This window comes from Tinamus guttatus, unplaced genomic scaffold (genome assembly GCF_059628265.1).
Source record: "Tinamus guttatus ecotype Peru unplaced genomic scaffold, ASM5962826v1 Tinamus_guttatus_pri_ptg000314l, whole genome shotgun sequence".
NCBI lineage: Eukaryota > Metazoa > Chordata > Aves > Tinamiformes > Tinamidae > Tinamus > Tinamus guttatus.
The window spans coordinates 9,428,867-9,456,626 of record NW_028288848.1 but is presented as its reverse complement, the minus strand read 5'-3'; the positions used below and the strand labels follow the sequence as shown (position 1 = coordinate 9,456,626).

The 27,760-nt window shown below is 37.4% G+C and overlaps 1 protein-coding gene across 1 annotated transcript; it reads left to right on the top strand.

The window, feature by feature from the left end:
- Positions 1-32: 32 nt before the first annotated feature.
- Positions 33-27,684, top strand: TNKS2 (tankyrase 2). The gene is made up of 27 exons (XM_088528732.1): positions 33-237; positions 6,511-6,735; positions 7,149-7,244; positions 7,575-7,611; positions 7,926-8,001; positions 9,273-9,367; positions 10,319-10,385; positions 11,229-11,415; positions 12,419-12,540; positions 13,063-13,154; positions 13,244-13,322; positions 14,163-14,334; positions 15,052-15,131; positions 15,595-15,740; positions 16,206-16,371; positions 16,670-16,889; positions 17,460-17,569; positions 18,199-18,387; positions 19,110-19,362; positions 19,946-20,028; positions 20,599-20,719; positions 21,848-21,945; positions 22,544-22,618; positions 23,746-23,851; positions 24,883-25,069; positions 26,508-26,664; positions 26,932-27,684. Exons 1-27 carry the CDS (start codon positions 33-35, stop codon positions 26,992-26,994), a joined length of 3,507 nt encoding a protein of 1,168 aa, XP_088384858.1. The 3' UTR covers positions 26,995-27,684.
- The last annotated feature ends 76 nt before the right edge of the window (positions 27,685-27,760 follow it).

Here is a 27,760-nt window from a genome sequence, read left to right as displayed (position 1 = left end):
GCCCGGCCCGGCCCGGCCCGGCCGAGCGCGGCATGGCGGGGCGGCGGTGCGCGGGAGGGGCGGCCGCCCTGTCCGAGGCGCCGGGCTGCGGCGCGGCGGCGGCGGAGCCGGCCCGCGAGCTCTTCGAGGCCTGCCGCAACGGCGACGTGGAGCGCGTGAAGCGGCTCGTGCGGCCCGAAAACGTCAACAGCCGCGACACGGCGGGCAGGAAGTCGAGCCCGCTGCACTTCGCCGCAGGTAGGGCCGCCCCGCGCCGCCCACCTCGGCCCGGCCCGGCCCGGCTCCCGCGCGCTCCCAGCGCCCATTTTGCGGCGGCGGCAGCGCCGCCGGGCGGGGTGATGCCGGGCGTGCAGTGGCTCCCTCGTATTCAGTTCCTGCCCTTCCCTTTAAATAACCCCTCGGCTGGCGCTCAGCGCCTCTCGGGCGAGCGTCTGGCAGGCGCTGCGGTGGCCCGGGCACCCGGAAAGGGTCGCGTGTCGCAGGTTCCATTTCCATAGGTTTCCGCAATCCCGCTTATTTTTAGAATTCCTGTCGCTCCGCAGTTTCGCGCAGCCTTCTCGCCAACAAGCAGTTGCTCTGTGAATGCGGCGCCCCGGCCCGTAAATAACTGACATCACACAGCAACTGCTTTCGCTGGCGCTTGGCCCGGGGGCTGCATCCCACCTTTTCCACACAAAGACCTGATTGTGGCCGTTGTGCTCCTGTTGTATCTCCTGATGGCAGCAATTATGTGTCGGACCTCCGGACAGGTTGGCTACAAAAGGCAGCAGCTTCTCACCTGCTAAGCAGCATGGGTTGTAATAAAGACGTTTATTTCTTTGCTGAATTGTTTTTGCGAAAGTCAATTCAAGATGCCCTTTTCTCTTGTACAGAAGACATAGCGGGTGTTAGTTTCTAAAAGCCTCTTTTCAGGACAACCCCATTTTACGGATTTGAGATCCCAGGAGGCAGCTTTAAATATCCAGAGGAGAGCAATTTTCGCCTACCTTTTTTACGTGCAGCAATCGTCCTTGTTCACTCATCAACTCTGAACTTCTCAATAAATCAGTATGTTTTACTACATTTTGACAAAAGCAACTGTTCAGTAGCACTTTGTTTGGATAGTGCCTGGTTATGTAGGGCCATGATTTGGTCAGCCTCTCTGGACAGGAGTGATCTTGATTGGGGTTGAAAAATAGAATTTCTGACCCATGAAAGCTTTTTCTTTAAGGAGGACAAAAAGAAGTTAATGCTCACTAGACTTCTAATATTAAGCAGGGTGGTGTGTAAATGGGAGAGTCAGTGGCCATACTATGTCTCCTTTGGATTTGATATAGAGAAACTATTAATGGCTGCTCTGAGAAGATTGCAGGGTCTTCCAAAACTTTATGATTAAGCTCTGGTATAAAATACTTGCTTTAGTGCTTGATTTAACAGCTTTCCATGGTTTCAGATGGCAGTCTTCTGCTGTCAGCCTGCCTGCAATGGGTAGGGAGATAGTAAGATAGTCATAAGTACCTTTTTTTTTTTTTTTTTTTTCCCTCCCTCTCGCTTTTTTCCTTCTTATTCACAGATTGAATAAAACTGTTTCCTGTCTCTGGAGGAACTACATTCCAGGAAGTAAAAGCAAAAGTCTTGTGTGATTGCATTTTTAGGCAAGATTATTTGTTCTTAGAAAATAGACTTTGAAACTTCTTCAGTTAGTTTTGATGAGTTTCAAGACTTTTGTTTTATGAAAGAGACCTATCTATGTGAAGACAGGATTTTTTCGTTTGCTGGTTTGTTTTCGCTCATTTGCAATGGCATTGTAATTAGAACTCAGATTTCAGTTTTTAATTTGGGGGAGTTTTTTTTTTTTTCCCCTCCAAATCTTACCTGTCTGCAGGAGACTTAAAAAGTGTGCATGTGTGTGTATATATATGTTATTTTGCAAGCATGGATTTTTTAAAACTATTGAGAAAGCTTTCTTTTTCAACTTGTTTTCTTGTGCTACTGTTAAAAGCAAAACATACTGAGATCTTGGTAAAGTTTGCTCTCTGTTTTTTTTTTTGCAATGTGTAATTCTGTGTGTGGCAAGTAGGTTGTAGTCGAATTGAAGTCAACAGTTCACTGGGCTTTGCAGCATATTAGGCTAAGTCTTCTTTCACCATAAGCCATACATGCATATTTAAAGGCAGTCAGTCCTTTTCATTGCCGTGTGTGTCAACCTGAAAGTATAACAAGATTTTAGGAACTTGGTGGGAACCGAAATGCCTTTATGGCAAGGTAAAACTCATCTGAAAACCAAAGTACTTGGGTAAAGGAGAAAACCAGAGCTAACAAAGCAAGCAGAAAAATTCTATCTCCTTTCAACCCCTCTAAATTAGTTTTAGGTCAGTTGACGCAACAGTGGTCATTGGTAACGTGCGGTTACTGTTTGCTGTTGTAACGGATCTTTAGGATTTGATAGCTGAAAGTTTATAACTCTTCAAAGTGAAGCTGCCGTTTGGCCATGGGTTGAAGAGTGTCAACTGGGGACCTCAATTAGCTCTCCTACTCTGAAGTCAGCATAAAGTCTTCATAATGAAGAAAGCAGTTATTTGGCACAAGTGTGGGCCGTGATGCCATTTAGTTGGTCTTTTTGTAAAGCTCGATAGCCAAAAATAAAAGTACTTTAAAATAGCTTCGTATTTTCTTACTAAGTAGGGAAATTGTAGGGGTGGACTTAACAGCAAAGAGGAATGGTAACAGTTGTTACTGCCTTCCTTTCCTGTGCTGGCAAAGGTGCTTTCCACTCCCATCGAGAACAACAGAGAGGAGGGAGAGGCTGTTGTACAGAGGGTGGCTGCCTCCTCTGTACACATATGTCCTTTGTAAAATATTGAAAAAATGCTTCTGTTCGCACGTAGCGTGCGTTCTTGTGCAAATGCTTCTATGAGGAAGTAAGGAATCCCTGCTGTATACTTACTGCTGAGGAGAAGTTACAAAAAATGGTACGATGTAAATCTGCTGTCTCCACATTAAAATGAGTATAGATAGTTTGGGCCTGTTGCTGTATTAGAGAATTAATTCACCTCTCAGTTCTCTGCACCTATAATGATGAGATTTACAACAGCTGGTTAATTATCCATTTCAGTATTGATTCTCACTAGGTTTAGCACTTCATGTTCAAAACAGTGGATATACATGAAAGCTCTGGGGGACAGGCATATCTTCTGCACCAAAAGTGAGTCATGCTTATCCACCAGAGGTACAGTTTCTAGGCAGCAAATTGGAACACAGGTTTTTCTGGGGTATCTAGCCCAGTTTTTGTAAAACATTATTTATGGTACCTGAAGAAGGTGCCAAGCAGCTTGTTGTGGATAACAACCTCGATATATGGTTTCTAGACTCTGTGAACACTTGTAAAAGATGGTGTCTGAATAGCTCCTGTGTAAGAACTTAGCAAATTTTGAATATACATTCTAATTGAACCATTTTAGGAAATTTTGAATCTGACAGATTTGTGAAGAAACATAATAAAAATATTTAGTTATGAGAGATTCATTTACTTTTATTTAAGAATGGGAAATATGCCGCATATAATTTAATCTATAGAAGATGGAGTTAAATGGATATGTATTGTGTAGATATGCATATTTATTTAGGTGGCAGAAACATGAGTGTGCAGTGAATATGACTTACTGTGACTGTGCAGAGAAATTGTTCCGGCGTGTGTGGTAGGTCTGATCCAAATCACGTTTCCAGTGTATGGGGTTTGTGCCTCGTGTCTGGCAGCTTATTTAGACTTGTAGCCTGTATCTAGCCAGTTAGGAGGTATCTACAATAAATGGCTAAAGTTGTTCTCTCTGGGCGTTGGGAAAGAAAATACATATGTGTATTGTGGATGCATCTGGGAAAACCTGTGCTGTATAATAGTACGAAAAGCATCAGCATCACCATTACTTTTTTATCAAAAGGAAAAATCTTTATCTGTAGGACCTAGAGTTGTATAGATGGAAACCTAATATGGATTTGTTCTACTATCTTTTCAGACAAGAGGCTTGGGAGGACAGCAAGGTACCTTCTGTTCCCTTATAGTATAGGGGGCAATGTGCTGTTGAGAAACAAAAGCACATTTGATCTAGAGGATGTGGTGCTACAGGAATAAAAGTGCCCAAAAAAGTAATATTTGAATTATATATTTTGACGAATTGAAGCTTGTCTGTGTGATGGCTGTTGCTGTGGAAGTACCTTGATGTACATTCGGGAATTAAAAGGTTTCACAGAGCAGCATCTTTATAATCCGTAGGAAGTTATGAGGAATGTGGTTATGAGGAATTTTTAAAAAGGCTTTTCTGAAGATATTTTCTGGCTTCTTTGTCTTTAGTCCATTTAACTAGAATATGAGATTTTCTCTCAGCGTGGCTAACTGAACACTTTTATATATTTGGCACGAAAAATAATAGGATCCAAAAATTGCTTAAAATTGCAACACCTGTTTTTGAGCTTTGAACAGCAAAGGTGACAGCCTCTCCTGCTCCATGTTTTCAGTTGTTGCCAGTCTGGTATAAGGATTTGTTAAATAGACCACACAATGAAAAACATCACAGTTACACCTAAAATGCTAGCATGTCTGTAATTTTGCCTGACATGTAATCATCAGGCGTGAACATAATTTCTGGGTTATGCTGCCCTTGAATTCTTTCTACCCAGTGACTTTCCATGGATAACCTATAACAAAACTTATAACAAAGTTTGAATTTGTTACAGTCTGAGTATATAATTGTTGTTTGTAATTGAGTGATGGCATGATCTAAGGGAAAAAAGCTCCTGGCTCCCGTAAGGAGACTTAATCTCCTCTTCTTGTTCTCTTTGGGAAAAATATTTGCAACTCAAAAATATATGTCTTTTCCCTACCTGATAATCCCCGAGTCCCACTCAGATCTTCATGAAGTCTTTGAGGGAATTTGGTGGCAATACGCTTTAGAGCATAACTGTATGGGCATAATGACTATGAAGTAGAAGTCCTAGGTCATACTGGTCTCTTACGAAGATGTTAAGAGAAAACAAAGGCACAGTTGATGAATCATGTTCGAGATACTTGTTTATTTGCTGTTACATAAATGTGTAAGATATAGCTAATATTAAGTTGTAGTAACTATAATATTGTCTTATAAACACACTTTATCTATATGGTTCTAGTCTCTAATGTGCAAGTACACCTATTTTTTTGCTACCTACTAACTTAAACAGCAAGTTTGGAAAATTGTGCCACATAATGTAAGAGCATGTTTGTGCTTCAGTCATAACCAAATATTTATAATCATAGTAGGGCTCAGTGAAATTACAATTTATGAGTGTCTTTAAATTATGGTTGTATTTACTCTTATTACAAACTTCTTCTATAGAGAATGGTCTCCTAGATATTTTTTTTCTGGCACTAGGGTCTACTTAAGTGATAATTGCAAAGACGAAAACTATGTATGTATTACATTAATTATCCTTAGACAGCAGACAGCCATGCTTTTGGAGCTTCACCCTTGCAGCAGTGCAGCTCAGCTGCTTTTTAATACAAGTAGTGTGATTCTATGCTACTTAACATTTTAAAGGGAAATACAAATTGTTCATGCAGTGGCTTCTAGCCAGCCTTACCCACTACTGTTCCCTGGGCTCAGCTACTGGTCCTTCTGCAAACAGACTGCGGTTGCCAGAGTATTGTTGACACCAACTTGTAAGGACCACGAGTCTCCCACGTGCCTTTAAAAGTTTAAAACCCCACAGCCATTGCTTCTAATTATTGAAAATATTGTAGTGCCCCTGTGAGCTACTGTAACACCTGCTGATTGATCAGAATCTGTGTGCCAGGCACGATGTGATTGCAGAGCTGAAAGGTGGTTAATAACAGCTTATGCTTTCCTAAAAAGTAGCTACATGAACAAGCATATAAACATTCTTATTTTTTAGTTTTTATCTGAAGATAATGCTGTAAATTCTCTCTAAATTTGTAGTGAAGCAACTGGATTCAGTCATGTCAAATCCATGTCACGCAGATCCATTTTAACTATGAGTTTCTAATATTCAGTAACTAGTTACAGGAAGCAGTAATATCTTGGGTCCTGTCTGTAAATTTTTGTCTTGAAAGTAATTCTTTAGTTCAAGACAAAGGCTGCATCAATTGCTGCTTGGTGCCGTCCTTTGCAAAACCTTCCTGGAGGCTTTCAAAGTGTCTCCTGCTGCACTTCTGAAGCATTTCTGTACAATGCAAACTGTTACTAGCCATAAGAGGGGAGTTAGGTTGTTGCCAGAATATTCTATTCTCTTTATGTTTTCAAGAAGCTGTTGGTTCTTGTTCCAGTAACCTTGCAAACTGTTCTTCTGCTTATTTTAGTATAGTTCCTAGGAGTTTCATAACTAGCCTTAGTGTATAAATGCTTCTTTCGTAAGAAATGTCAGCTGTGATTTTTACGGAAGGTGGTGGTTTTACTCTGGATATGTGGGACAGGGTTTTTACCCCCACGCTCCCTGTCTTTCTTGCCTAGCAGATAACGTAGAGCTCTCTCGCTATTCCAGGTTTTGGTCGGAAGGATGTAGTTGAATATTTACTTCAGAGTGGTGCCAATGTCCATGCTCGAGACGACGGAGGCCTTATTCCTCTTCACAACGCTTGCTCTTTCGGTCACGCCGAAGTTGTCAATCTTCTCTTGAGGCATGGCGCAGATCCTAATGCTCGGGATAATTGGAATTACACTCCTCTTCATGAAGCTGCCATTAAGGGCAAGACAGATGTCTGCATTGGTAACTTTCTCCCATTCTTCCTGTGATGGACTCATTTCTTTTGTTGTCATAAAAAAAAAAAAAGTTTAGAAACTTAAACTCATGTGGCAATATTTTCTGGACTGGGATATTTTGGATTTGGGAGTGTTTTAGTCACAGTCTTTCAGAGGAAATTGCCTGCTGTCAGGCTATGAATGTTCCATTTCCGCCCTCATCTCATAAAATGTGTCTAGGCATATTTTGCTAGTTGAACTGTCACAAGCAATGTTTAGGAATTTTTAACATGCAGAGATTGAGAGAGGAAGTTAGGACTGATAACTGTTTGTTTTTTCCTTTCATTGCTTCCTGTTTAGATAAATGATAGATCTTGTAAGCCTTATGGGTTTGCCTGCTTTACAGAGTTATTTTCTCATGGAAACTTTGCTGTTTTGTAGTATTGCTGCAGCACGGTGCTGAACCAACCATCCGTAACACAGATGGGAGAACAGCTTTGGATTTAGCAGATCCGTCTGCAAAAGCAGTGCTGACTGGTGAGTGATAATCTGTACGTTCAGTTAATTTAGAACACACTGTGGCTAATATCACTTGAAGATTATACAATATTCTGTTTTCTTCCTGTGATATTAGCTTTGTAATTCTAAATAGAAAATTATTCTGTGGCCTTTGGCATTATAGAGTGTATTCAGTCATGGGATTCTGAATAAGTAGTTTATTATGCTAGCTCAGTAATGGGATGTAAAATTTTTAGCACTTTTGACTCCCTAAAATTTTGGAGGAGGAGGCTAACAATTACATTTCTGTTCATAAACTTCACACATACAGCTATTTAACAGCTAAAGAAATTCACTTTCTGCTTTCAGGTGAATACAAGAAAGATGAACTCTTAGAAAGTGCCAGGTATGTATTTCTATGGAAGACATCTGGAATTTAATTACATTTTCAGAATTGTCTGGTGGTTTGCGTGTAACGAATATGTATATATTAGTTTTTGAACTGCCTTTCCCTCTAGATACTAAGCCTGGGCTGTTTGTGAATAAAACTACTATATACATACATTTTTATTTGTCCTTTAATGCAGACAGTGCAAAGGGGAATATATAACTTTAGAGCAGATTCGTAGAATGTAACAGCAAGCAAAATCACAAGAAGATAATTAACTAATAGCAATAGATATAAAAAGAATTCTACTTATTTCATGTCTTGCTTTTTAGGAGTGGAAATGAAGAAAAGATGATGTCTCTTCTCACACCATTAAATGTTAACTGCCATGCAAGCGATGGCAGAAAGGTATTTTTTTGTGTCTAAAATCTGTGTTAATATTAGGTCGTTCTTAACAATTTCAAGATTACTGTTAGTTTGACCAGGTTTTTAAGAATGCTAAGCGTGGATTCTGTGTATTAAATATTTTTCTTGGGTGGGGGGGAAGAATGTGCTAGCTGATGATGCTTTTTAACCTGAAAAGGACTATGGAAGTACTTCTATCTAGGAAAAATGCACTAACATCCTCTTAATTTTATGCTTCACATCTGTAGTGGGGGAAAAAAAGGAAGCCTTTCATAGATTGCTCTAGTTACCAAGTAATAAAGAAGTAGATGTAGGCCCCTTTTTCACCTAAAACCATAGACAAGTTACTGCTGCTATTTCAAAATCAGGTTAATTAAAACAGTCAATATTGGTAAAGATAAATTTTCAAATATGCTTAAAATCTCAATTAAAAAAAAAAAATCCGATAGACCCCAAACTAAGTCTATAGCCTACTGAAGCTGAGTTGGTTAATTTTGGTATCTGCATTTTCTCTATGCGTGTGCTCTGCCTCCTTATAGTTGGTTAATTTGTTTGAACCTGTTTTGCTGTGTTAAACTTTGCTGCAAGATCTGGGATCTCCAAGATGCCTAAGCATCTCTGTTTTCTCACCTTTTGGCATGAGACTGAACCTTTGGAAGTGTACAGAGTCACTGAGTTGATGAATTTGTAAATGAAGAGTTTGTGAATTCTGTTGCTTCTTAGCTGTGTGGTTGGTGGTGCCGCCTGGTGTTCCTGAGGGGGTTTGCTGGAAAGAGTATGAGCTGATGCAGCAGAGCTGACTACTCTCGGGAGGGGGAGAAGGTAGCAACTGCCATGTTTGCCATTAACTTAGGGACTCACAGGTGGATAACCAGCTCTGATTTCTAAACTTAATCTGTTGATTGTCAGGGAGACCTATTCATAATTGATCAGTCAGTGCTTGTGGACAGCCTTCTTAACTCCACTTTAGTAGGACTTGCCTGTATGTTATAGCCATAGTAAACTAAAAGATAAAGTGGATTGTAGGACTCAAATATCTGTTAAAAGGGCTTTCTTTGCCAGAATGTATCAGTGATTAAATAAATCTAGGATTTGTATGCATTGTAACTAGAAGAGTAGTCAGTAAGGAATTAATATACTTCATAAATGTCTGGCTCAAACACTCTTTGGAGGGTGGTACAAGCATTTTAAAGCCCTCCATATTAGAACTGTTAACAAGTATTGGGGGAAAAATATTTTGTGTTGCTGATTACTTCTGCATTCTGCCTTTTCAGTCGACTCCTTTGCATTTAGCAGCTGGATATAATCGTGTTAAAATAGTGCAGCTGTTACTACAGCATGGAGCTGATGTGCATGCTAAGGATAAAGGGTAGGTTCTTTTTTTTCTGAGTTCAGAATAAACAAGCTGTTCAAAATTAATCTGTATTAAAGAATATTAATGATTTTAACCATTATCATTTTCTAATTTAAGGCCATTATGCCATATTTTACCTTTCTGTCATAACAAAAATACAAAGTACGTAGTCTTAAGTCTTGAGAAGCAGCACCACCCAACTGAACTCACCATGCAATAATGCTAGGGCTTTTTAGGCTACATTTTAAAGTATCTCAGGAAATCCAGTGAAATATAGGCATGTAAGTTTATTTCCATTGCATGAAGTACAATCACCTGTCTTTAAAAAAGTGTATGTACATTAAAGGTTGTGGAATGCAATGTTTTCATACTGCTTCAAAGATGCGTAAGTAGCTGCCTGACCAGACAGCTTCAAGTGTCCTTGAGGTTGAAATTCAGTTTTGTCAGTCCTCCCTCCCATAATAGCGCACAGTGAAAAAATTCACTTTGGGCAGCATCTCAGTTGCTCCTAAGACAGCTCAGTTGGGAAGAATGAAGACTGGTTTAACAACACTGCACCTCTGCTGTCATTGCAGATTGGAGCACATTGTACTGTTACCTAAACATTAGTCAGTTAGACAAATGGAAGATAAGTTTACAGCAGTAAATTACTGTTTAATTACTGTTGCTCCTAAAAAGCTCCTGCAGATAGTTTGTCTGCTTGAGGTTCCAGGTCTGCCAGAGGAACAATTTCATATGCAATAAGAAATTGTAAATCACTTGTATTTTTCGTCATTTTTAATGGCTATTATTTTGAGTAACACTATAGAGTTTTTCTGGGTTCTTCCTCAGCAGTCTCCTCGGTGTCATTTGAGTTGTTAGTTTTTGCAAATTTCTCAACATGCAATATACTATTATTTGCAGTGTTCTAGACAAAATTATAATGAAATGTGTAATAACACATTCCTTCCCTTCTGTTGTATGCAGAGATTTGGTTCCACTTCACAATGCCTGCTCCTATGGTCATTATGAAGTAACAGAGCTTCTAGTAAAGGTTGGTCTTTATCTTATGATTAAGTTAAATTAGATGATATTACTAGAGAACTGTTTGCATATCTTTTATTTTGTCCTTAGGTCTACAAAGCTTAAAAAGAATGATTGATTTGTTTTGCTGTTAATGATAGCTAGTGATTATCCAGTTGAAACTAAATCTCAACAGTACCTTCTGCTTGTGAGGGGGCTTTCTCCTTACAAATGTGCTTTCAATTTTTAACCTCTCTTGGCTCCAAAATTGAATGTTTTTGCTACCATCATGTAACCATTCCTTCTCTTCACTCTTCCATCTCCCATGCAAAAAATAATTTAAAAAAAAAATGAGGAATACTGAGTTTGACAATAGAAAAATAGAAAATAGGGCACCTAAAGTTCACTTTCTATTGTCAAACTATCTCCTTTTAGATACTTAGCCTTCATCTCTTGAGCAGCATTCACAGAGCACATCTTTATCTTAGTGAAACTGTTCCCTGCGGATTTTTTTTTAGAGACAAAAACCAGCAGCTTATTCAAATGTGATTTGAAGGGGGTGGACTAGGCTCATCTGATTTGTCCAGTAGCAGAGCTGCTCTTTTTAGCAAAGCTGGAGATAGACTGAGGAGACCAGCCTTCCTCTGGCTTCTGCAGGTAGAGATGCAGGGCAGTGTAAGGCTGAAAACTGCAGTGTGTTGAAATACTCTGTCAGTGGAGATGTTACATGAAATATGAATGTGTCAAGAATATCTCAAAGTGTTTGCATACATGCATTGATTTTAACCATCTATTGTGTTGAAATTAATGACAAAAATCTTTTCCTAAAAATCTGTTTTTGATAATGCATTTTTTTTTTTTTTCTCCTTTCAAGCATGGAGCATGTGTGAATGCAATGGATCTGTGGCAATTCACCCCTCTGCATGAAGCAGCTTCTAAGAACAGGGTGGAAGTGTGTTCTCTTTTGTTAAGTTATGGTGCTGACCCAACACTCTTGAACTGTCACAACAAAAGCACCATTGACTTGGCTCCAACGCCCCAGTTAAAAGAAAGATTAGCATGTGAGTATAAAGTGAGCTCAGTTCTTCACTTATAGATTGTAATATGCACCTAGGTTTTCTAGACAGTGAAATGCCAGGAATCATTTTTGGAAAAGGCTTTTACTTTTCAAGCATCTGTGTTTGACAGTACCTTTCACTGTTTAGATAACAGCTTTGTATAATTTGAGATTGCTATATTTTTTTCTGAACATAGGCATTTTAAATAGTTTTCTTTCAAATCCTAGAGTCATCTGTTTGCAATGGCTTTTGTATCTTTTTTCCCTTAATACACTCTTCCCTTCACAACTTTGCTAGGACCCTTTCATTTTCCTCACTTGTTCCTGTCTCTGCAACAAGGCTGTTGAATTATTTCTTTATTACACGGTATTATTTGAACAGAAGAAAAACTTTTAATTGCTTAGAATGCCAAATACATGTGTTTTTGAGTGCACTGCCATGACTAAAACTTCAAAGAAATTGAGGGCATGTATTTATTTTCTCAAGCAGACTTGAAGGGTTGATTGGAATATCCTCAGTTTCTGTCTAAGTGGACAAGCAGTAACTTTCTGGAGAAATACAGGCATGACCTTTGCATACCGTGTTAGGCCACAGGTTAACAAGTAGATAAAAATTTGCAAAGGGAGGTTGGGAATAAAGACTAGCAACTAGATAAAAGTTTCACAAAGAGAGGTCGGGAATAAAGGCTTATTGATATTTGGACTCATACAAAGAACCCAGAGCAGTGCTGAGTGAAATCGATCTTGTTCAGACAACTTGGATGCCTCTGGCTTTGGTTTGGAGGCAGTGAAGATAAAGGTATGTTCCCATATTGCTTTGACTTACTGGCTAATAAATTTTGTCAAATGATTTAGAAGATTAGATCTCTGATTTTGAAGTGTGTGTATAGGGAAAGATACCCTTTACCTATCTTACCAACCAAGAAAATTAATATTTTTTTCTAACTGAAAGTAGCAATTCTCTTGATTCTGCTAGAATTAAGAAGTGGATTTTTTTTTTTTTTAAGATGAATTCAAAGGTCATTCACTGCTACAGGCTGCAAGAGAATCAGATGTAGCTCGCATAAAGAAACATCTTTCTTTGGAGACAGTGAACTTCAAGCATCCCCAGACACATGAAACAGCGTTGGTAATGTTCCAGGATCTGTTATCTATTTTGCATATGTTGTGGCTGACCTAAAAATAGTAGTCTGAACATTTTTGTGCAACAGAACAATGTAATTCAGATGAAACGGAAATATGCCTTATCTAATTAGAAAGATTAAGTAGCATTGATTTATATTTTGTTGCTTTAAGTTAATGTTAAGACCAATCAATTTTGCTAGTCTTATTAGGCTATTGAAATTGATTTTCTCTTTTTCACCAGAATAGTCTATTTCTAAGCAGCAGCAAGCTGCATGTTAGCTTTGGGTTTTTTTTAAGGCCTAAACTTTTTCACCAATTATTGGAGGGAGGGTGTTGGAATATACCAGAGTAAATCCATGAGCCCATGTGGAATCTCTTGAATTAATAAGCTTCTACATGTGTTTTTTGTTGTTGTTTTTCTGTTGACTTTGCATAGAACTAGCTCTTAGCTTTCAGCTGATCAGCGAGTAGTGAAATTTGTATACCGTGAGTTAGCTGCTAATGCTACAATTCTGCAATGTTTCAGCACTGTGCTGCTGCATCCCCATATCCAAAGAGAAAACAAGTGTGTGAATTGCTGCTGAGGAAAGGAGCCAACATCAATGAAAAGACAAAAGAGTAAGTGGTTACAAATAAATAAGCCTAGCTGCTTGTTTAGGAGATTTTACAGAATGCATTTTTAATGATTTTTCTTTTGTATATAACAGCTTCTTGACTCCTCTGCATGTAGCATCAGAAAAAGCTCATAATGATGTTGTTGAAGTAGTTGTGAAACATGAAGCTAAGGTATGAGTCACTACTTACGCTTTTTTGTTTAGATTCAACTACTATATGTGCTTTCACAGCATAAGAAAGAACAACTGAGTAAACTGGGGTCACAAAGTTTGCTAAAATAATCGGGCTTTGGAAGTTTATACATTTTTATATACATAAGAGGCTATAAATCCATTAATACAGCATTGTACTTTAAGTAGGTAGACCATGATGTGTAGTAAAACTACAGTAGAGGCAAAATGTTAAATCATACAAGATGGAGTTTGGACCGGTTTTCTTTAAGAATAATATACATAGGAGATGTTCTCTGCGTTGTTTGAATGGTCCAAAACTAGGAGTCAGCGGTATCTTACGGATTTTTTTAATACAATTGATTGCTGTGATACTTAGGCAGAAATGATCAAAACCAGCAGGACAGTAGGGAAGATAAGCATGTTTGGCAGCAGAGCTAAAAATTATTAAGCTTATCTTAGTTACTTTGATTGCTTAGATAAAGTCCTCGTTCTGAAAGACTGCAATAAGCTGTAACAGTTAAAACTGTCCTGTTTATTTGAGAAAGAATGTTTGCTGTCATGAACAAAACTAAGACCTATTCTGTATGTGGTAAACAGGCTGTAATTGTTTGTTTAACTCGCACTGTGGATTATTCAGTGTCTTCAGTGAGTGCAATTTTATAAAGCCAAAGCACTTTACAAAGTTATCTGCCTTGGAAAATATTCAGCCTATTTCCATTTAATTAAAGTGAGAAGAGTGTGAAATCCCATTGCTCACCAAAGAAAATAGCCTTTGTATTAATTTTGATGGTATTATTTCTGGTAATGATGTATTCTCAAGATTCTGTATAATTTTTAGGTTAATGCATTGGATAATCTCGGTCAGACCTCTCTTCATAGAGCTGCACATTGTGGTCATCTTCAGACGTGCAGATTGCTACTGAGTTCTGGATGTGATCCTTCCATTGTGTCCCTGCAGGGCTTTACAGCCTCCCAAATGGGAACAGAAAGTGTGCAACAGCTATTGCAAGGTACAATTACTTTATTTAGCATTCACTTTTAATGCCCTGTCATGTTTCATTTTACTTGCCAATTCAAGTGCTACCAAGGAATAATAGCGAGCACAGGCAACAAAAATTCCCTAAAAGATGCAAAACTGGTTTGAGTTGCACAGTTCTGGGGATGCTTTACCATGTGCACATGTTAAGTGTCTGCCATAGATGTAATTAAGGGTATGTCTTACTCTGTAGCATTCAACTACACAAGTTGTCAGAGCTGCTCAGAAGGTTTAATTGTGCAGCCACCTGGAATTGTTTTGGAAAAGTCCTGAGGTGGGCAGGGCTGAATCTTCTGAGCGGAAAATGAGGTTCAGAAGTTAAAAACCGTTACTGTACATTTGTGAACAAAGGCAACAAAAAAAGGAATGTCCATGAATAAAGTTTGGATGTTACACACTCACAGATAACTTTCCTAATTTGGAAACTGAATAAAAATATTTAATTGGTTCTGAACTACTCCAAAACAGGCAGAAAACATGCTGCTAAGGGCAGCTTTGATATGGCTTCAGAGCCTTGCAAGCACTGTTGAAGTAACAGCTACAGTTACAGATCATAAAAGATGAAACATTGTCTATAGCCGATTAACCCCTTTTTAAGGGCAAATACATGAAATACTCAAATGATTTCCTGTCTTAACAAATTCTTTGACTACCTACTGTTAACTATCATACAATACCATTTCTTTTGCAGAGGGTATCCCACTAGGTAATTCAGATGCAGATCGCCAGTTGCTGGAGGCTGCAAAGGCTGGAGATGTGGATACTGTAAAAGTAAGACTAAAGCATCCTAAATATGACAGGGAATTTTATGACAATCTAGGACTTCTCAAATTCAAATAAAATAACTCATACTTCCTTCCTCCTACCCCCGGAACCAGACTGTATTAGGACTATAATCCTTGCCCTAAGAGCTTTGTATTGCAATAGAGCTACAAATGATAAAATCTGACACTGATCGCATTGTAAAAGTTGCATTCAGCTTTTAAAGTCGAATTAAATTTAAAAATTTAAAAGTAATGGCTGTGGATGTGGGGAGAGGGGATGCTAAATTTTTTTGTTCTTTGAGTAAACAATTTGGCAGAAGAATCTGGGGAAACAAAGTAAAGACCTAGGGTTTACAATTATTTTTAATTAAAAATACAAATTAGATGTGTATATATAACAACATTTTATAACCAAGTTTATGTGCAGCATTATATGTATTTATAAATGTTTTTGTTATTGATTTTCACAGAAACTATGCACAGTTCAAAGCGTGAACTGCAGAGATATTGAAGGACGTCAGTCCACACCACTTCATTTTGCAGCTGGCTATAATAGGGTATCAGTTGTTGAATATCTTCTACAACATGGAGCTGATGTACATGCAAAAGATAAGGGGTAAATATTCAAATATATGTTTTCTAAGCAAATGTAGTCCTTATTGTATATTTGTCAGTCCTTGAATATTGTCAGCAGATTTGCGTTTCATCTTTCCTCAGACATTCACTTTCTTGTTTCCATAGAAAGTTTAATTAGTGTGGAGCTGTTCAGAAAACCCACGGAAATATTTTGCAGGACTTAAGTAACCAAATAACCAAGACCCCTTTCCCCCACCCCTAGTTTGGGAGTTGTGTTTTTGTTTTGTCTGTCTTCTCCCCTGACCTTGCCCAGGCCCACTACTGGTGGCATTTATACATTTGTATCACTTGGGCTGTAGATACTGTATTAGAATATTGCAGAACATTCAGAAAACAAGAGATGTTTGTTGTGTTGTGCTTGTTAAATGCACTGTATTCCAGATTTATATCAATTTGTCGAAGATACTTTATTTTTTTTAAATGAATACCTCTATTTTCTTTTCAGAGGACTTGTCCCTTTACATAATGCTTGCTCTTATGGTCACTATGAAGTTGCAGAACTTCTCGTTAAACATGGAGCAGTTGTAAATGTAGCTGATTTGTGGAAATTCACCCCCTTACATGAAGCTGCAGCAAAAGGAAAATATGAGATATGCAAACTCCTATTACAGGTATTCCATATATTGATTACTTTTTGGAAATATTTTTCTTAGTCTGAGCTGTGATTGGACTTCTAGTAAGAATTGACTTGTGCTTTGTGTTCCTAAGTGACTGTAGTTCCACATATGTTTTCAGTAGAGGTATCCTATTTATGTCTTGCCCTTTCTGAAGCAGTGTGTGAAAGGCTATTTTTAACATATAATACATCATTGCTCTGAAAGATTTGAAAGTATATTGAAATACCTGCTCAGTAAGAAATGAAACACTCAAGATTTAGAGATGTTTACTCTACTTATGTGTTTACCACAGCATGGAGCTGACCCCACAAAGAAAAACAGAGATGGAAATACTCCTTTAGACCTTGTTAAAGATGGCGATACTGATATTCAAGACCTACTTAGAGGAGACGCAGCTCTACTAGATGCTGCTAAGAAAGGTTGTTTGGCCCGAGTAAAAAAGCTGTGTTCACCTGACAATGTCAATTGTCGGGACACACAAGGACGACACTCAACACCGCTACACTTAGCAGGTTAGTGCTTGGAATACAGTTAAGAATTACTGCAGCTGGATTTACTAATTTTAAGTGAGTTTAATAGCACAGTTTCAAGATAAAGGATTCCATATAAAATGTTGTTACTATTTAAAAATACATTATTTTAAGTGTTATGTGTATATTGTGTTTGTGGATGTAGGGTCTTTTTGTATCTTTTGTTCCTCCACTTTTCAGAAGTGTTTATTACTAATGGCTTCAATTTCCCATTCTCTCTAGCCTCAAGGTATCTTTTATTTTGTTTTCTGACAGAGGTTTTAAAACCAGACACTCTTATATAATGTGAAGCTGTCTTCACTAATAGATAATACACTGTCTTCATTGGGACTGACATTCTAACTTTCATGTACTCCAGTGAATTATCATTTCTCTGCTGCCTCTTGAGAAAGTTTTGGATGAATCCATATGAAGGATTTTTATTCTGCTCTGCAACTTGAAGCTACTTGATGTTCACTGGAATTCTTTGACCTAACTACTCATTTGTCAATTTTACTTCTAACATTTATTTTAATATATGTTCTGTTTACTCTTCATTTTGCCAACTTCCAGCTGGTTACAACAATTTGGAGGTTGCTGAGTACCTTTTACAGCATGGCGCAGATGTGAATGCACAGGATAAAGGAGGTTTGATTCCCCTGCATAATGCTGCATCTTATGGGGTAAATATCTCCAACCTTTTTAGCCTTGAAAAAATTGCATTACTGCATTTTATGGTCAATGTCTTCATCTGATAATCTTTCTGGAAAGCTTTTTCCGTTTTCTTGTAGTGTAACTTATTCCTGAAAAGCTAAAAAGTAACCGACTCATTCAAGTAACTGTATAGGTGAAAACTCCTCAATTGATAGAGAATCCATTTCCTGAATGCGAACATTTACCAAGCAAGTAGTTCAAGAGGTGCTCTATAAAATGCATTTGCTCACCCATGCCAGTCACTTTGTATCAAGATCTTATTCACACTACTTTGATCAAAGCTGAGATGCTACTTGTTTGTGTGGGCTTTCAGTCAGGATTTTTGTGTTTTGAGCAAGTCTTTTAATAAAATGGCTGGAGTACTTTCCAGACCAGAAGTTTGGATTTAAGATTTTCTTCATCTGTTAATGAAATCCAAGGCATTTAGATTCACCATTCTGTAGTTGATCCTCCTTTCACAAGAGAAGTCTTAACTTTTTATTGGTTAGGTTACTATAGGTCAGGGAAAAAACACCTTTTAAGAAGAGTCAATACTAATTCTGAGTTAGCTTAATATATTGTAGCACCTTGGATTTTAACATGATGTTTTATTTTTCAGCATGTGGATGTGGCAGCTTTACTCATAAAGTATAACGCATGCGTGAATGCTACGGACAAATGGGCTTTCACACCTTTACATGAAGCAGCCCAGAAAGGACGAACACAACTTTGTGCCTTGTTACTGGCACATGGGGCTGATCCCACTCTGAAAAACCAGGAAGGACAAACACCATTAGACCTCGTCACTGTAAGTGAAGGAGGGGATCTTTATGGGAAATACCTATTTCTCTGTTGTTGTGGCAACTCCTCTAAAACTATATTTTAAAAAAATAATAATGTGGTAACTTCTGCAAAGTTTACAATGCATTGGTTACTCTGGTGTTTATAAATGGTAAAGAAAATCAGCAGAGCCTCTTCAAACTTTTTTTTTTCAAAATTTTCCTGTTTAAGGCTTCTTATTTTAAAATAGTGCACAAAAAAGGTAGGAGGGGATCTAAATGGATGCTTTTAATTTGGTACCTACAGTTTGTCTGTTACAAAAACTGCTGTGGCAATAAAATGCCAGCAAAATTTGTAGCAGTGTAAATTCAAGTAACCATCTGGCTCTTAGGCATCCCTTAAGTATTACAATGCAATCCAAAGTTACCCTCAGAGTAACTGTGTTCTGACTCAAAAGCTTTTGTAGAAATATTGAAGGATTACTTTTTTAGCTTATTTCCTTATATTCTGTCTGTATATACATATTTATATTTTTATTTCAAAATTGTAGTTGTTTCTTTTGTCTTTATTTTTGGTATGTTTTTGGCACAAAAGGCCATTTGTAAACTTGTCTTTTTTGGATATCTATAAGTGTGTTATATATGCTGCATTAAAATTAGAAAGTAGTTTGGAAGAACAATAATGCATTTGAGGAAAAACTGTGTGTGAAAGCATTTCTTCATTTGTAATAAATTGCCTTTTGATGTTTAGGCAGATGATGTCAGCGCGTTATTGACAGCAGCAATGCCTCCTTCTGCACTACCATCGTGCTACAAACCTCAGGTTATAAATGTGTCACAGACTACAGGATCTGCAGCTGATTCCCTCTCTTCTGTTCCATCCAGTCCATCCAGTCTGTCTGCTGCAAGCAGCCTTGACAACTTGTCTGGTAGTTTTTCTGAACTTCCTTCTGTCGTTGGTACAAATGGTGCAGAGGGAGCTGCAGTTTTAGAGAAGAAAGAAGGTGAGACCTCAGTAATAAGAATTTGCAACATACATAACAGAATAAGACCTAAATTTGAGGCTCTGCACAGATTTGTCATTTGACATACGCAATAGCTGTGTTCCCTATGCTGTCATTAATGTGGAACAAAAGTCTTAAAAGGAGTCACATGAACTTTGGCTCCACACCAACCCATATTTTATTACAGGATTCATCTAGTTTCTAAGGGGTTGTTTTTGGATCAGATAACCTAAAAAGGTTATTTCTATAATATGTTAGTTCTCAAAATAGTTGCTGTTTGGAGGTGAATTTCCAATAACCACTTAGCTGCTTATATTGCAGATGCCCAAAGGTTGGGCCTTTTGGCGAATGAGGGTAGAACATCCAACTCTTTTGGGGTTGGTAGCCCCAGCTGACACTTGTTAGGGACGTGGATGTTTGTGGTGGGTGTGTGTTTTGTTTGATGGGTTTTTTTGTTTGTTTTCCCCTCTAAGTCTGCACAAGGCCGAGGTTGCTGTATCTCCTTTTACTGCTGCAGCGAGTGGTGTGTACACTACTTAAGTATGTGTATGAATATTCCTGATGAGTTGTTTTTCTTCTCTAGTTTCAGGTATAGATTTTAGCATAAATCAGTTTGTGCGGAACCTTGGCCTTGAACATCTAATTGACATATTTGAGAGAGAACAGGTGAGTGGTTGTATTTTCACATACCCACCTAGGATGCAAGGGAATAAAATACTTTTTAGCATAGTGTAATTAGACAAATTTAAAATGAGTAGATGTTTCAGTTTGGATGTGGAATGAAAGAAAATACTTATTTTAAAGTGAAGCAATATTATCTATATCAGTTTGAGAGCTTTGCTCTATACTACTGTATATAACCTGTATACAGTATTGCATACTGTATACTATGTTTGCTTTCATTGGTATAAATGGAGTCAATAAGTAATCGATGTTGATTAGTAATTGCTGTGGTTTTTATATGTGGACTTGAATATGTTTAGAAGATGAAAATTTTTAGTCAGAAACATGGTATTTTCAAGAAATGCCAGTCACTCAGCTGTAGCTTGTAGAAATTTTAAAGACAAAAGTCTGGAGAATGCAGTGTAAGTAAAGCCAAGGACAGGAATAATAATGTCCTGTATGCATATTCCTTCCACACTTTTTGCCATAGCTATTGTAGAATATATTCACAGTGTGATTGGTAGCTGTTCTGTTTATGCTGTTGTCCAAAAAGTGATATTGCTCTTCCTCTAGATAACGCTGGATGTTTTGGTTGAAATGGGACACAAAGAATTGAAGGAAATTGGAATTAATGCCTATGGCCATCGGCATAAAATAATTAAAGGAGTTGAAAGACTGATTTCTGGGCAGCAAGGTATATGCTTGTTTCAAAATACTATGTAACGTTGTCTTTATAAAATACATTTTTACAAATTCTTCATATTGTTCTAAATATTGAAAACAATTTTTAGTAAAACTTAGTTTATTCTAAAAAGAGCACTTTTAATGAAAAAAGGTCTTTTGATCAGTAGTATGAGGGCTTTTAGAGTGCTTTTATTTGTACAGTGCTTTACTGTTAATATTCTAATTTGCTGCCCGTTTTTCCGCCGCGATCCCTGCTCGGCGTCTGCCCGCTGGCTGAAGCGGCGGTTCGGAGCCAGCTGGTGGCCGGGCTGTGCCGCCGCGGAGGGAGCAGTCGCCTCCCTCCGCGCAGGCCGGAGCGCAGAGCTCGTCATCCGTCCGTGGCCAGGGCCCGTTCTGCACTGCTCGCTTGCTTCCTGCAAGGGAAGCCATAGTGTGTTCCCCAAGAGCGAGCAGAAAGTGTCTTGTATATCCTTCTCTTCTGAAATACGGTTTGTTTCCAGTGAGCCAAAATGAACGTAGCTGCTTTGTTTAACAGCTTCGGCTTCTATTGAATTTTATGCTAAACCCTTTTGTTTGTGCAGCAGCTTTGTTGATTCCAGCACAATCCTGGGAAAAGCATGCTCCATTTAACTATGGCTGCATGGCAGACAAAAAAGTACGTTATTTTTTTCACTCCCTATCTCATCAAAACATTAACTGCTATTGTTGTGCTGTGTTTCAGAGCGATGGAATAGTTTAGCTAGAATTTGTAAAGTTTTTTTTTTTCTGTAAAGATGCCATCTGTGAAATCTCATTCCGAGTCTGGACTCCAGAATAAGGTGGACTCAATGTCCAAAGCACTAAATTATTTTTTTTTGCTCTTTAAGACAAACCAAGCCATAAGATAATCCTTTGCCAGTGATGATGGGTTTTTTTTGTGGATCTTTTAACTTTTTTGACTTTCAGTTGCTTTTTGACTGATTCATTGAGTACTTTGTTAGGAAACTATTTTTAAGGAGCAGTTCCAGCCCCCGCTTCTTTTGTTTCTTTGTTTGTTTGTTTTTGTTTTTTTCCCCACCCCCAGCACTTAAACAAAATCCCTGTTTTTGCTTATTTAGGCAGTATCTGAAACTGTTGTTGTTTTTTGTTATATTCACAGGACTTAACCCATACCTGACTCTGAATACTTCTGGCAGTGGAACTATACTCATAGATCTTTCCTCTGAAGATAAGGAATTTCAGTCAGTGGAAGAGGAGGTATGCTGCTTGTCACTGTTACCGAGGAAGTAGACAAAGAAGTCTTACTAGACAGTTTAACTGTACGATACACTTTAAGCGTTGTAAGAAAAGAAAGAACTGAAGATGTTTTTAGGTTTTTTTTTTCTTTTTTTTTCCTTGTCTGTACTTGAATGCAGCAGTATTGTGGGTATCATTAATATGAACAGTAATTTTTTATTCTTATCTGTGTTACTACTGATAGTGGTAAATATCTTTACTGAAAAGTTCTTCGATATAACATAAAAATTCAGTGCTACCAATTGCCTCTCTCTTAGACACGGGTTTAAGTCACTTCCTTTCCAAAGTATAATAATCACACAAGGCAAATTAGTGAAGAAACAGTGCTCCAATTGTTGTGCTTTTTAATTTAGAAACTAGTGTATAGACTGTTCAAAGTATAGTTTTAAAATGTCATAAGACCTGTCTGTGAGCCTTCACAATCCAGCATTACTTACACACAATTATTGCCTGAAAGTCTCTTCTATAATATTTTTTAAGACTGATTCTACATTTGATTACCAGAATGTATGAAGGATATTCTGGAGCCAAGTAACACTGTAAAACTCTCAATCTTCAGATGCAGAGCACCGTCCGAGAGCACAGAGACGGGGGACATGCTGGGGGAGTCTTCAACAGATACAACATTTTAAAGGTAGCAGTCACGTTTTTATGGTTGCTGGTTACAGTTTCAGTGCTTTGTTTCGGAAGTATCTTTGACTCAGCAGTAAAGCGTTGTATGTTCCTTGGCTGAGCTCCATAAGGGATGTGTCATTTTGAGACATGCGCAAGGAAACAATCATGCTCAAGTGAAAAATCACAGAACAAGATCATATGGGAAAAACTGTTTATAGGCCAATAGAGATTAAGGACTTTTAATAGAGAAAGACTAGACTATAGGAGAACTATAGAATAATCCTATAGGACTTCACAGAAAAGTGCAGGATTTTTGAAGAAAAAGACAGGTTATTTAATAGGAGCCAGAGATTTTAGAGATTTTACTCTGTTGATAGAGTGGTAGGGAAAAACATGAATCAAGAACCTACAGGAAAACTTGCAGAAACATGTAAGTAAAGGGATCTGGTGTGGCTTGATACCAAGTATGGCTCTATTTAAAGACAAATATTCTTAATATAATAGGAAGCAGACAGCCTTGCTTATAAATAAACTGGAGTTTTGGTTTGCACTCACATTTTTGATTTCCTAAACAAATGACCAAATGGTCATTTTCAGTAAAACTGAAGTTTTTGATTCTTTGACTGGAAACTTTTTGGTTTGAAAATAAGTACAAATTTGCACCACACTGATGTTAATTTTTTCTCAGTGGAACACATTACAGTGAGAATGCTAAGCATATTTCTGCATAGGGCAAGATGTCTTGTTTGCTTTTTAACATTCTAGAAGTCTTTGTGGAAGACTTTTTTTGAATTACTGCATCTTTTTATTAACATTTTATATCAAGCAATGTTTAGAGGGACACTAAAGTAATTGTGGTGAACTCTTCTAAATTTTAATTAAGAATTACTCAATAGATCTTTAAAATGCATTGGCTGTCATGAAGCTTGTAATTATGGTTTATTCAGTGTTTTGCCGTTTTAACAATCAGTTTTAGAAGCTTTAGAAATTCATTGTTGTTTAATTGACTTCTAAGTAAGGATCAATTCTTGTTTAGTGTTCTAGAGTAGTATATTTGTGATGTGGGTACTATATATTAAATATCAGTCAAAGCAAATGGAAATTTTTGACTTCAAGGTAGAGAAATCTACATTTTGTCTGTTTCAGATTCAGAAAGTATGCAACAAAAAACTCTGGGAAAGATACACTCACAGGAGGAAAGAGGTCTCTGAAGAGAATCATAACCATGCTAATGAAAGGATGCTGTTTCATGGTAAGATACTGAAACTTATTTACCCGTTTCACACTACCAGCACTCTTTAGTAGAGGGTTTCTACTGGTTAAAAGTAAATTTTTCTCATTGGAAATTGACCCTATTTTTGTGCACTACTATACAATTATACCTGGAACAGAGAATTTATGCCATATGACTGTTCTCTTAGTTTTTTGTTTTTTTTTTTTTTTTTTTTGTTTTTTTTTTAGTTTACATTAATACATATCTTGAATCATTGTGCATTACACAGAACATAACATGAAAAAAAGCTGTGACTCTTTCCAATTCATTATCTTTTTTTGTGAGGAATGTTGTTTTGCTTCATAGAAGGCTTTCTTAACGTGAAGGATAAGACTTTGGATTATTTTCATTAAAACTCCTCTTGTAACAGAAATGCTATATTTTCTTAGAGAAAGCTCCTCTTAAAAAGAAAAGCATTCCTAAAGCTTTGGTTAAAATTCCTATTAAAGTTACACATTTTAGAAAAATGAGTGGATGTCAAGTGTCTCTGAAGATAGAGAGCCCAGTTTAAATAGATTATTCTTTAAGGCTTTTTTATTCTTTTATGCCCAGCGCAAGTAAATACATATTAGAGGGAGAAACAGAAGAATAATCTATTCTCTTTAAGAGAGTTACTTTAGAGTTTTGACTGGAGTGCATCTATTGTGTTTAAATGTAGTCTACTCAGTGTTGGCAAAGACAAGACTTTTCTGGCAAATTTTAAAAAATCTTGGTTAGAAAAGAGTTGTGCTGAACGGAAAAGGAGTGCTGAATAACGGTGCCTTCCCCTGCTGCGAAAGTTGCCTCCAATCTTATGCTTTGTAACTGTAAGAATGCCCGCGTATCGCCTGCTGTTCTGTGTGTAACACTGCAAGCAATCGGGTCACATACACCTGAGTTGCTTAGCATTTCTGGAGATACATTTTTATATGTGAAAACTCATACTAAAAATATTGGGGAATGGATGGTAAAATTAAGATAAATACAAGCACATTTCCAAGTATTTATTTAACTTTATTTATTTATTTTAGGCTCCCCCTTTGTGAATGCGATTATTCACAAAGGCTTTGATGAAAGACATGCCTACATAGGTGGCATGTTTGGAGCTGGGATTTATTTTGCAGAAAATTCCTCCAAAAGCAATCAGTATGTATATGGAATTGGAGGTGGCACTGGATGTCCGATTCACAAGGATAGATCTTGTTATGTTTGCCACAGGTAAGTCATGATCTTTAACACAGGGGAATCCAAGGTTGCATTTACACACTTGGCAATTGACCATCAAGTCAGCAGATTGTCTGAAGAAAGATGAGCTTGGCAACAAAACCTTCCCAGTGCTCACCATGTGCTGAGCCTTTCAGAAACCTTTGGCACTGAGGTCTAACAGAACCGTTAAGCATCTTCTGTGCATTTACCTGAGTCCTTGCCCTTAGCTCATGGTAAAAGTCAGGTTAGATTCTCTGCAAATGAAGATCTGCTACACACTTATGTGAAAGATGCAGCAATGCAAGGTTTCAGTCTGCTTCATTGCCTGTTACAGAGGAAGGAGAAATTCGGCAATATTGAGATGTGTGCTTTGAGGGTGTGCCCATAAAAGCCTCCACCTCCCTCTGCTTCAGGTAATAAAACATAGGCATGGATTTGTGGAGTCACTACCACTAATCCTGAGTTCTTGTAGGTCTGCTTTTCTGCAGAACCACCTTTTCTGTCCCTTGCAACCTCAGCTATTCTGTGATTCTGTGTTCCCATTGACACCTTCAGTTTAGAATAAGTTGCTCTTTCTTCATGGAGTTCTCATGGTAACGGCCATCATTTCAAGCAGGAAAATAGTGTTTTGGGTACTGCTTCCACTAGTTTCGCAGAGATTAGGTAGCTGTGGCAGTTTCCTTCCTTGAGTCTGTGCAGAGGCCTTTCTTTCAAGTTGCATACCCTTTTCCTGTATCCTTGAATAATCTTCTAGGCTTAAAGAGGCAGTCATTATCTCTTTCTGGTTTCCTATTCATATTTTTTTCAAATTTTGGTAAGTTCTTTCAATTTGTCTTGTAAAGAGTTTAAAAAGCAAAAGTGTTTTGGCTGAGCATCACAAAATGGTACATAACATTGAACTACAAAAATGTTGAGGTGGTTGCCATTATACTGGAGCATATGGCAAGAAATAGCTGCTTTTGTTCTGATTTTTCTTTCTAATGAAAACATTTTAACATACCATACTGACAAATGCCAGTATTAACATGTTTTGATTTTATCTATAGCTTGTATTGGTTTGTACTTGGCATCGATGATATTGCTGTTACAGAGAACACAAGTGGTGTTGTTGTTATGCTGTTATAATGACTGATTTGGGGAATAGTGTTCCCTTAGAAAAGTGCTTTTTTGAAAAGTGACAGCCTGAGTTTCATTGTTAAGCACTCTGTTGCCAGTAATTGTGATTAATATTATTCACTATTAGTGAATAATTAGTCCTTCCCCAAACTAAAGATCTTTTCTTAAGGAAATGTAAGTTTTATCATTCCAAACAAAAATTCATAATTTTGCTTACTACAAGGACTGGCTAAAGTGGCTCGGGTGTAAGTTTCAAGTTACTAAGATAATCTTACTTTCTGTTGCTTCACAAGTATTATTTTAATTCATAGTCCTTTTTCCCCTTTTAATATAGGCAATTGCTATTTTGTCGTGTAACCCTGGGCAAGTCTTTCCTGCAGTTCAGTGCTATGAAAATGGCTCATTCTCCCCCAGGACATCACTCCGTTACTGGGCGACCCAGTGTAAATGGACTGGCATTGGCAGAATATGTCATTTATAGAGGGGAGCAGGTAACTTGATTTTTGCTTCTGTTTATTTTTTTATTTTATTTTCGAAACATTATATTTTAAAAGCACATTAGAATTTCTTTTTTTTACTTGAGGGTTGCTAGAACTTGCTTTTGTCTTTGAAGAAACAAGTATAAAAGACTCCGCATTTCCTGAACACTTCAGACATTCTGCCAGTTTGCCATTTTGACATAAATAATGCACTTTTTCCCTCTCTGCATGTATCCAGAAAAATACAATTGTAATAAAGAATGTGTTTGTCATTTTCAGGCTTATCCAGAATACTTGATTACTTATCAGATTATGAAACCTGAAGCCACCACTGAAGCTTAAGACAAAATACTTATGAGAGGCCATCAGATATGGGATTTGAAGATAACAGCGATCAACATCCTGTTAATTTTTCCAGCATTGTTACAAATTCATCTGCAGGTGGTGTGGTAGCAAATGTGAATGAAATCTTAACATTTTTGACTTGATAAAGCTTTAATAATGTACAGTATGTTTTTCTAAAGTTTCAGAAATTTCCTCTTTTTCAGCACTTTAACAGATACCATTCCAGGCATAAACTGGGCTTTGGCTTACTAAATTATAAACAAAAATTAACTTGAACAATGGTTTTATACAATACTACATGAAATTTAGCAGAAATTGTAATGCTATATACAAGAACTCATTTTACTAATACTGTGTTCTTTAAAAACACTGAAAACAATTTCATTTGTAAAACTGTAAATAAGAGCTTTTGTACTAGCCTGGTATTTATTTACATTGCTTTGTAATATAAGTGTTTAGAACTGCAACCTTGTACAAAGTGTTTTTTTCCAAATGTTGGTTTGTTCATCTGTGTTTCCTCTTGCACAATAGATTGGAAAAGCCAGTTTTTTTCAGGGTTTATCATTAATTTGGAAGAGAGACAAATTTTATCTGAAGAGATGTAGAAGTATCCAGCATTAGCATAATTACACATATTTTTGTTCTGTATTTTTATTTATGAAATACACATTCCTGAGAATGATGGGCTTTGAGAGTAGAATGTTCCAGGTGAATACTAAAGTGTTCTTTCAGCTACTTCCTATAGTTTCATATTTTATTTCTT

Excerpts from the sequence above, each read along its gene's own strand:
- TNKS2 (XM_088528732.1), top strand. The coding sequence starts at position 33 with ATGGCGGGGCGGCGGTGCGCGGGAGGGGCGGCCGCCCTGTCCGAGGCG. Across the intron at positions 7,245-7,574 it reads TGCAAAAGCAGTGCTGACTG|GTGAATACAAGAAAGATGAA; the intron begins GTGAGTGATAAT and ends TTCTGCTTTCAG. Across the intron at positions 22,619-23,745 it reads ACAGATACAACATTTTAAAG|ATTCAGAAAGTATGCAACAA; the intron begins GTAGCAGTCACG and ends TGTCTGTTTCAG.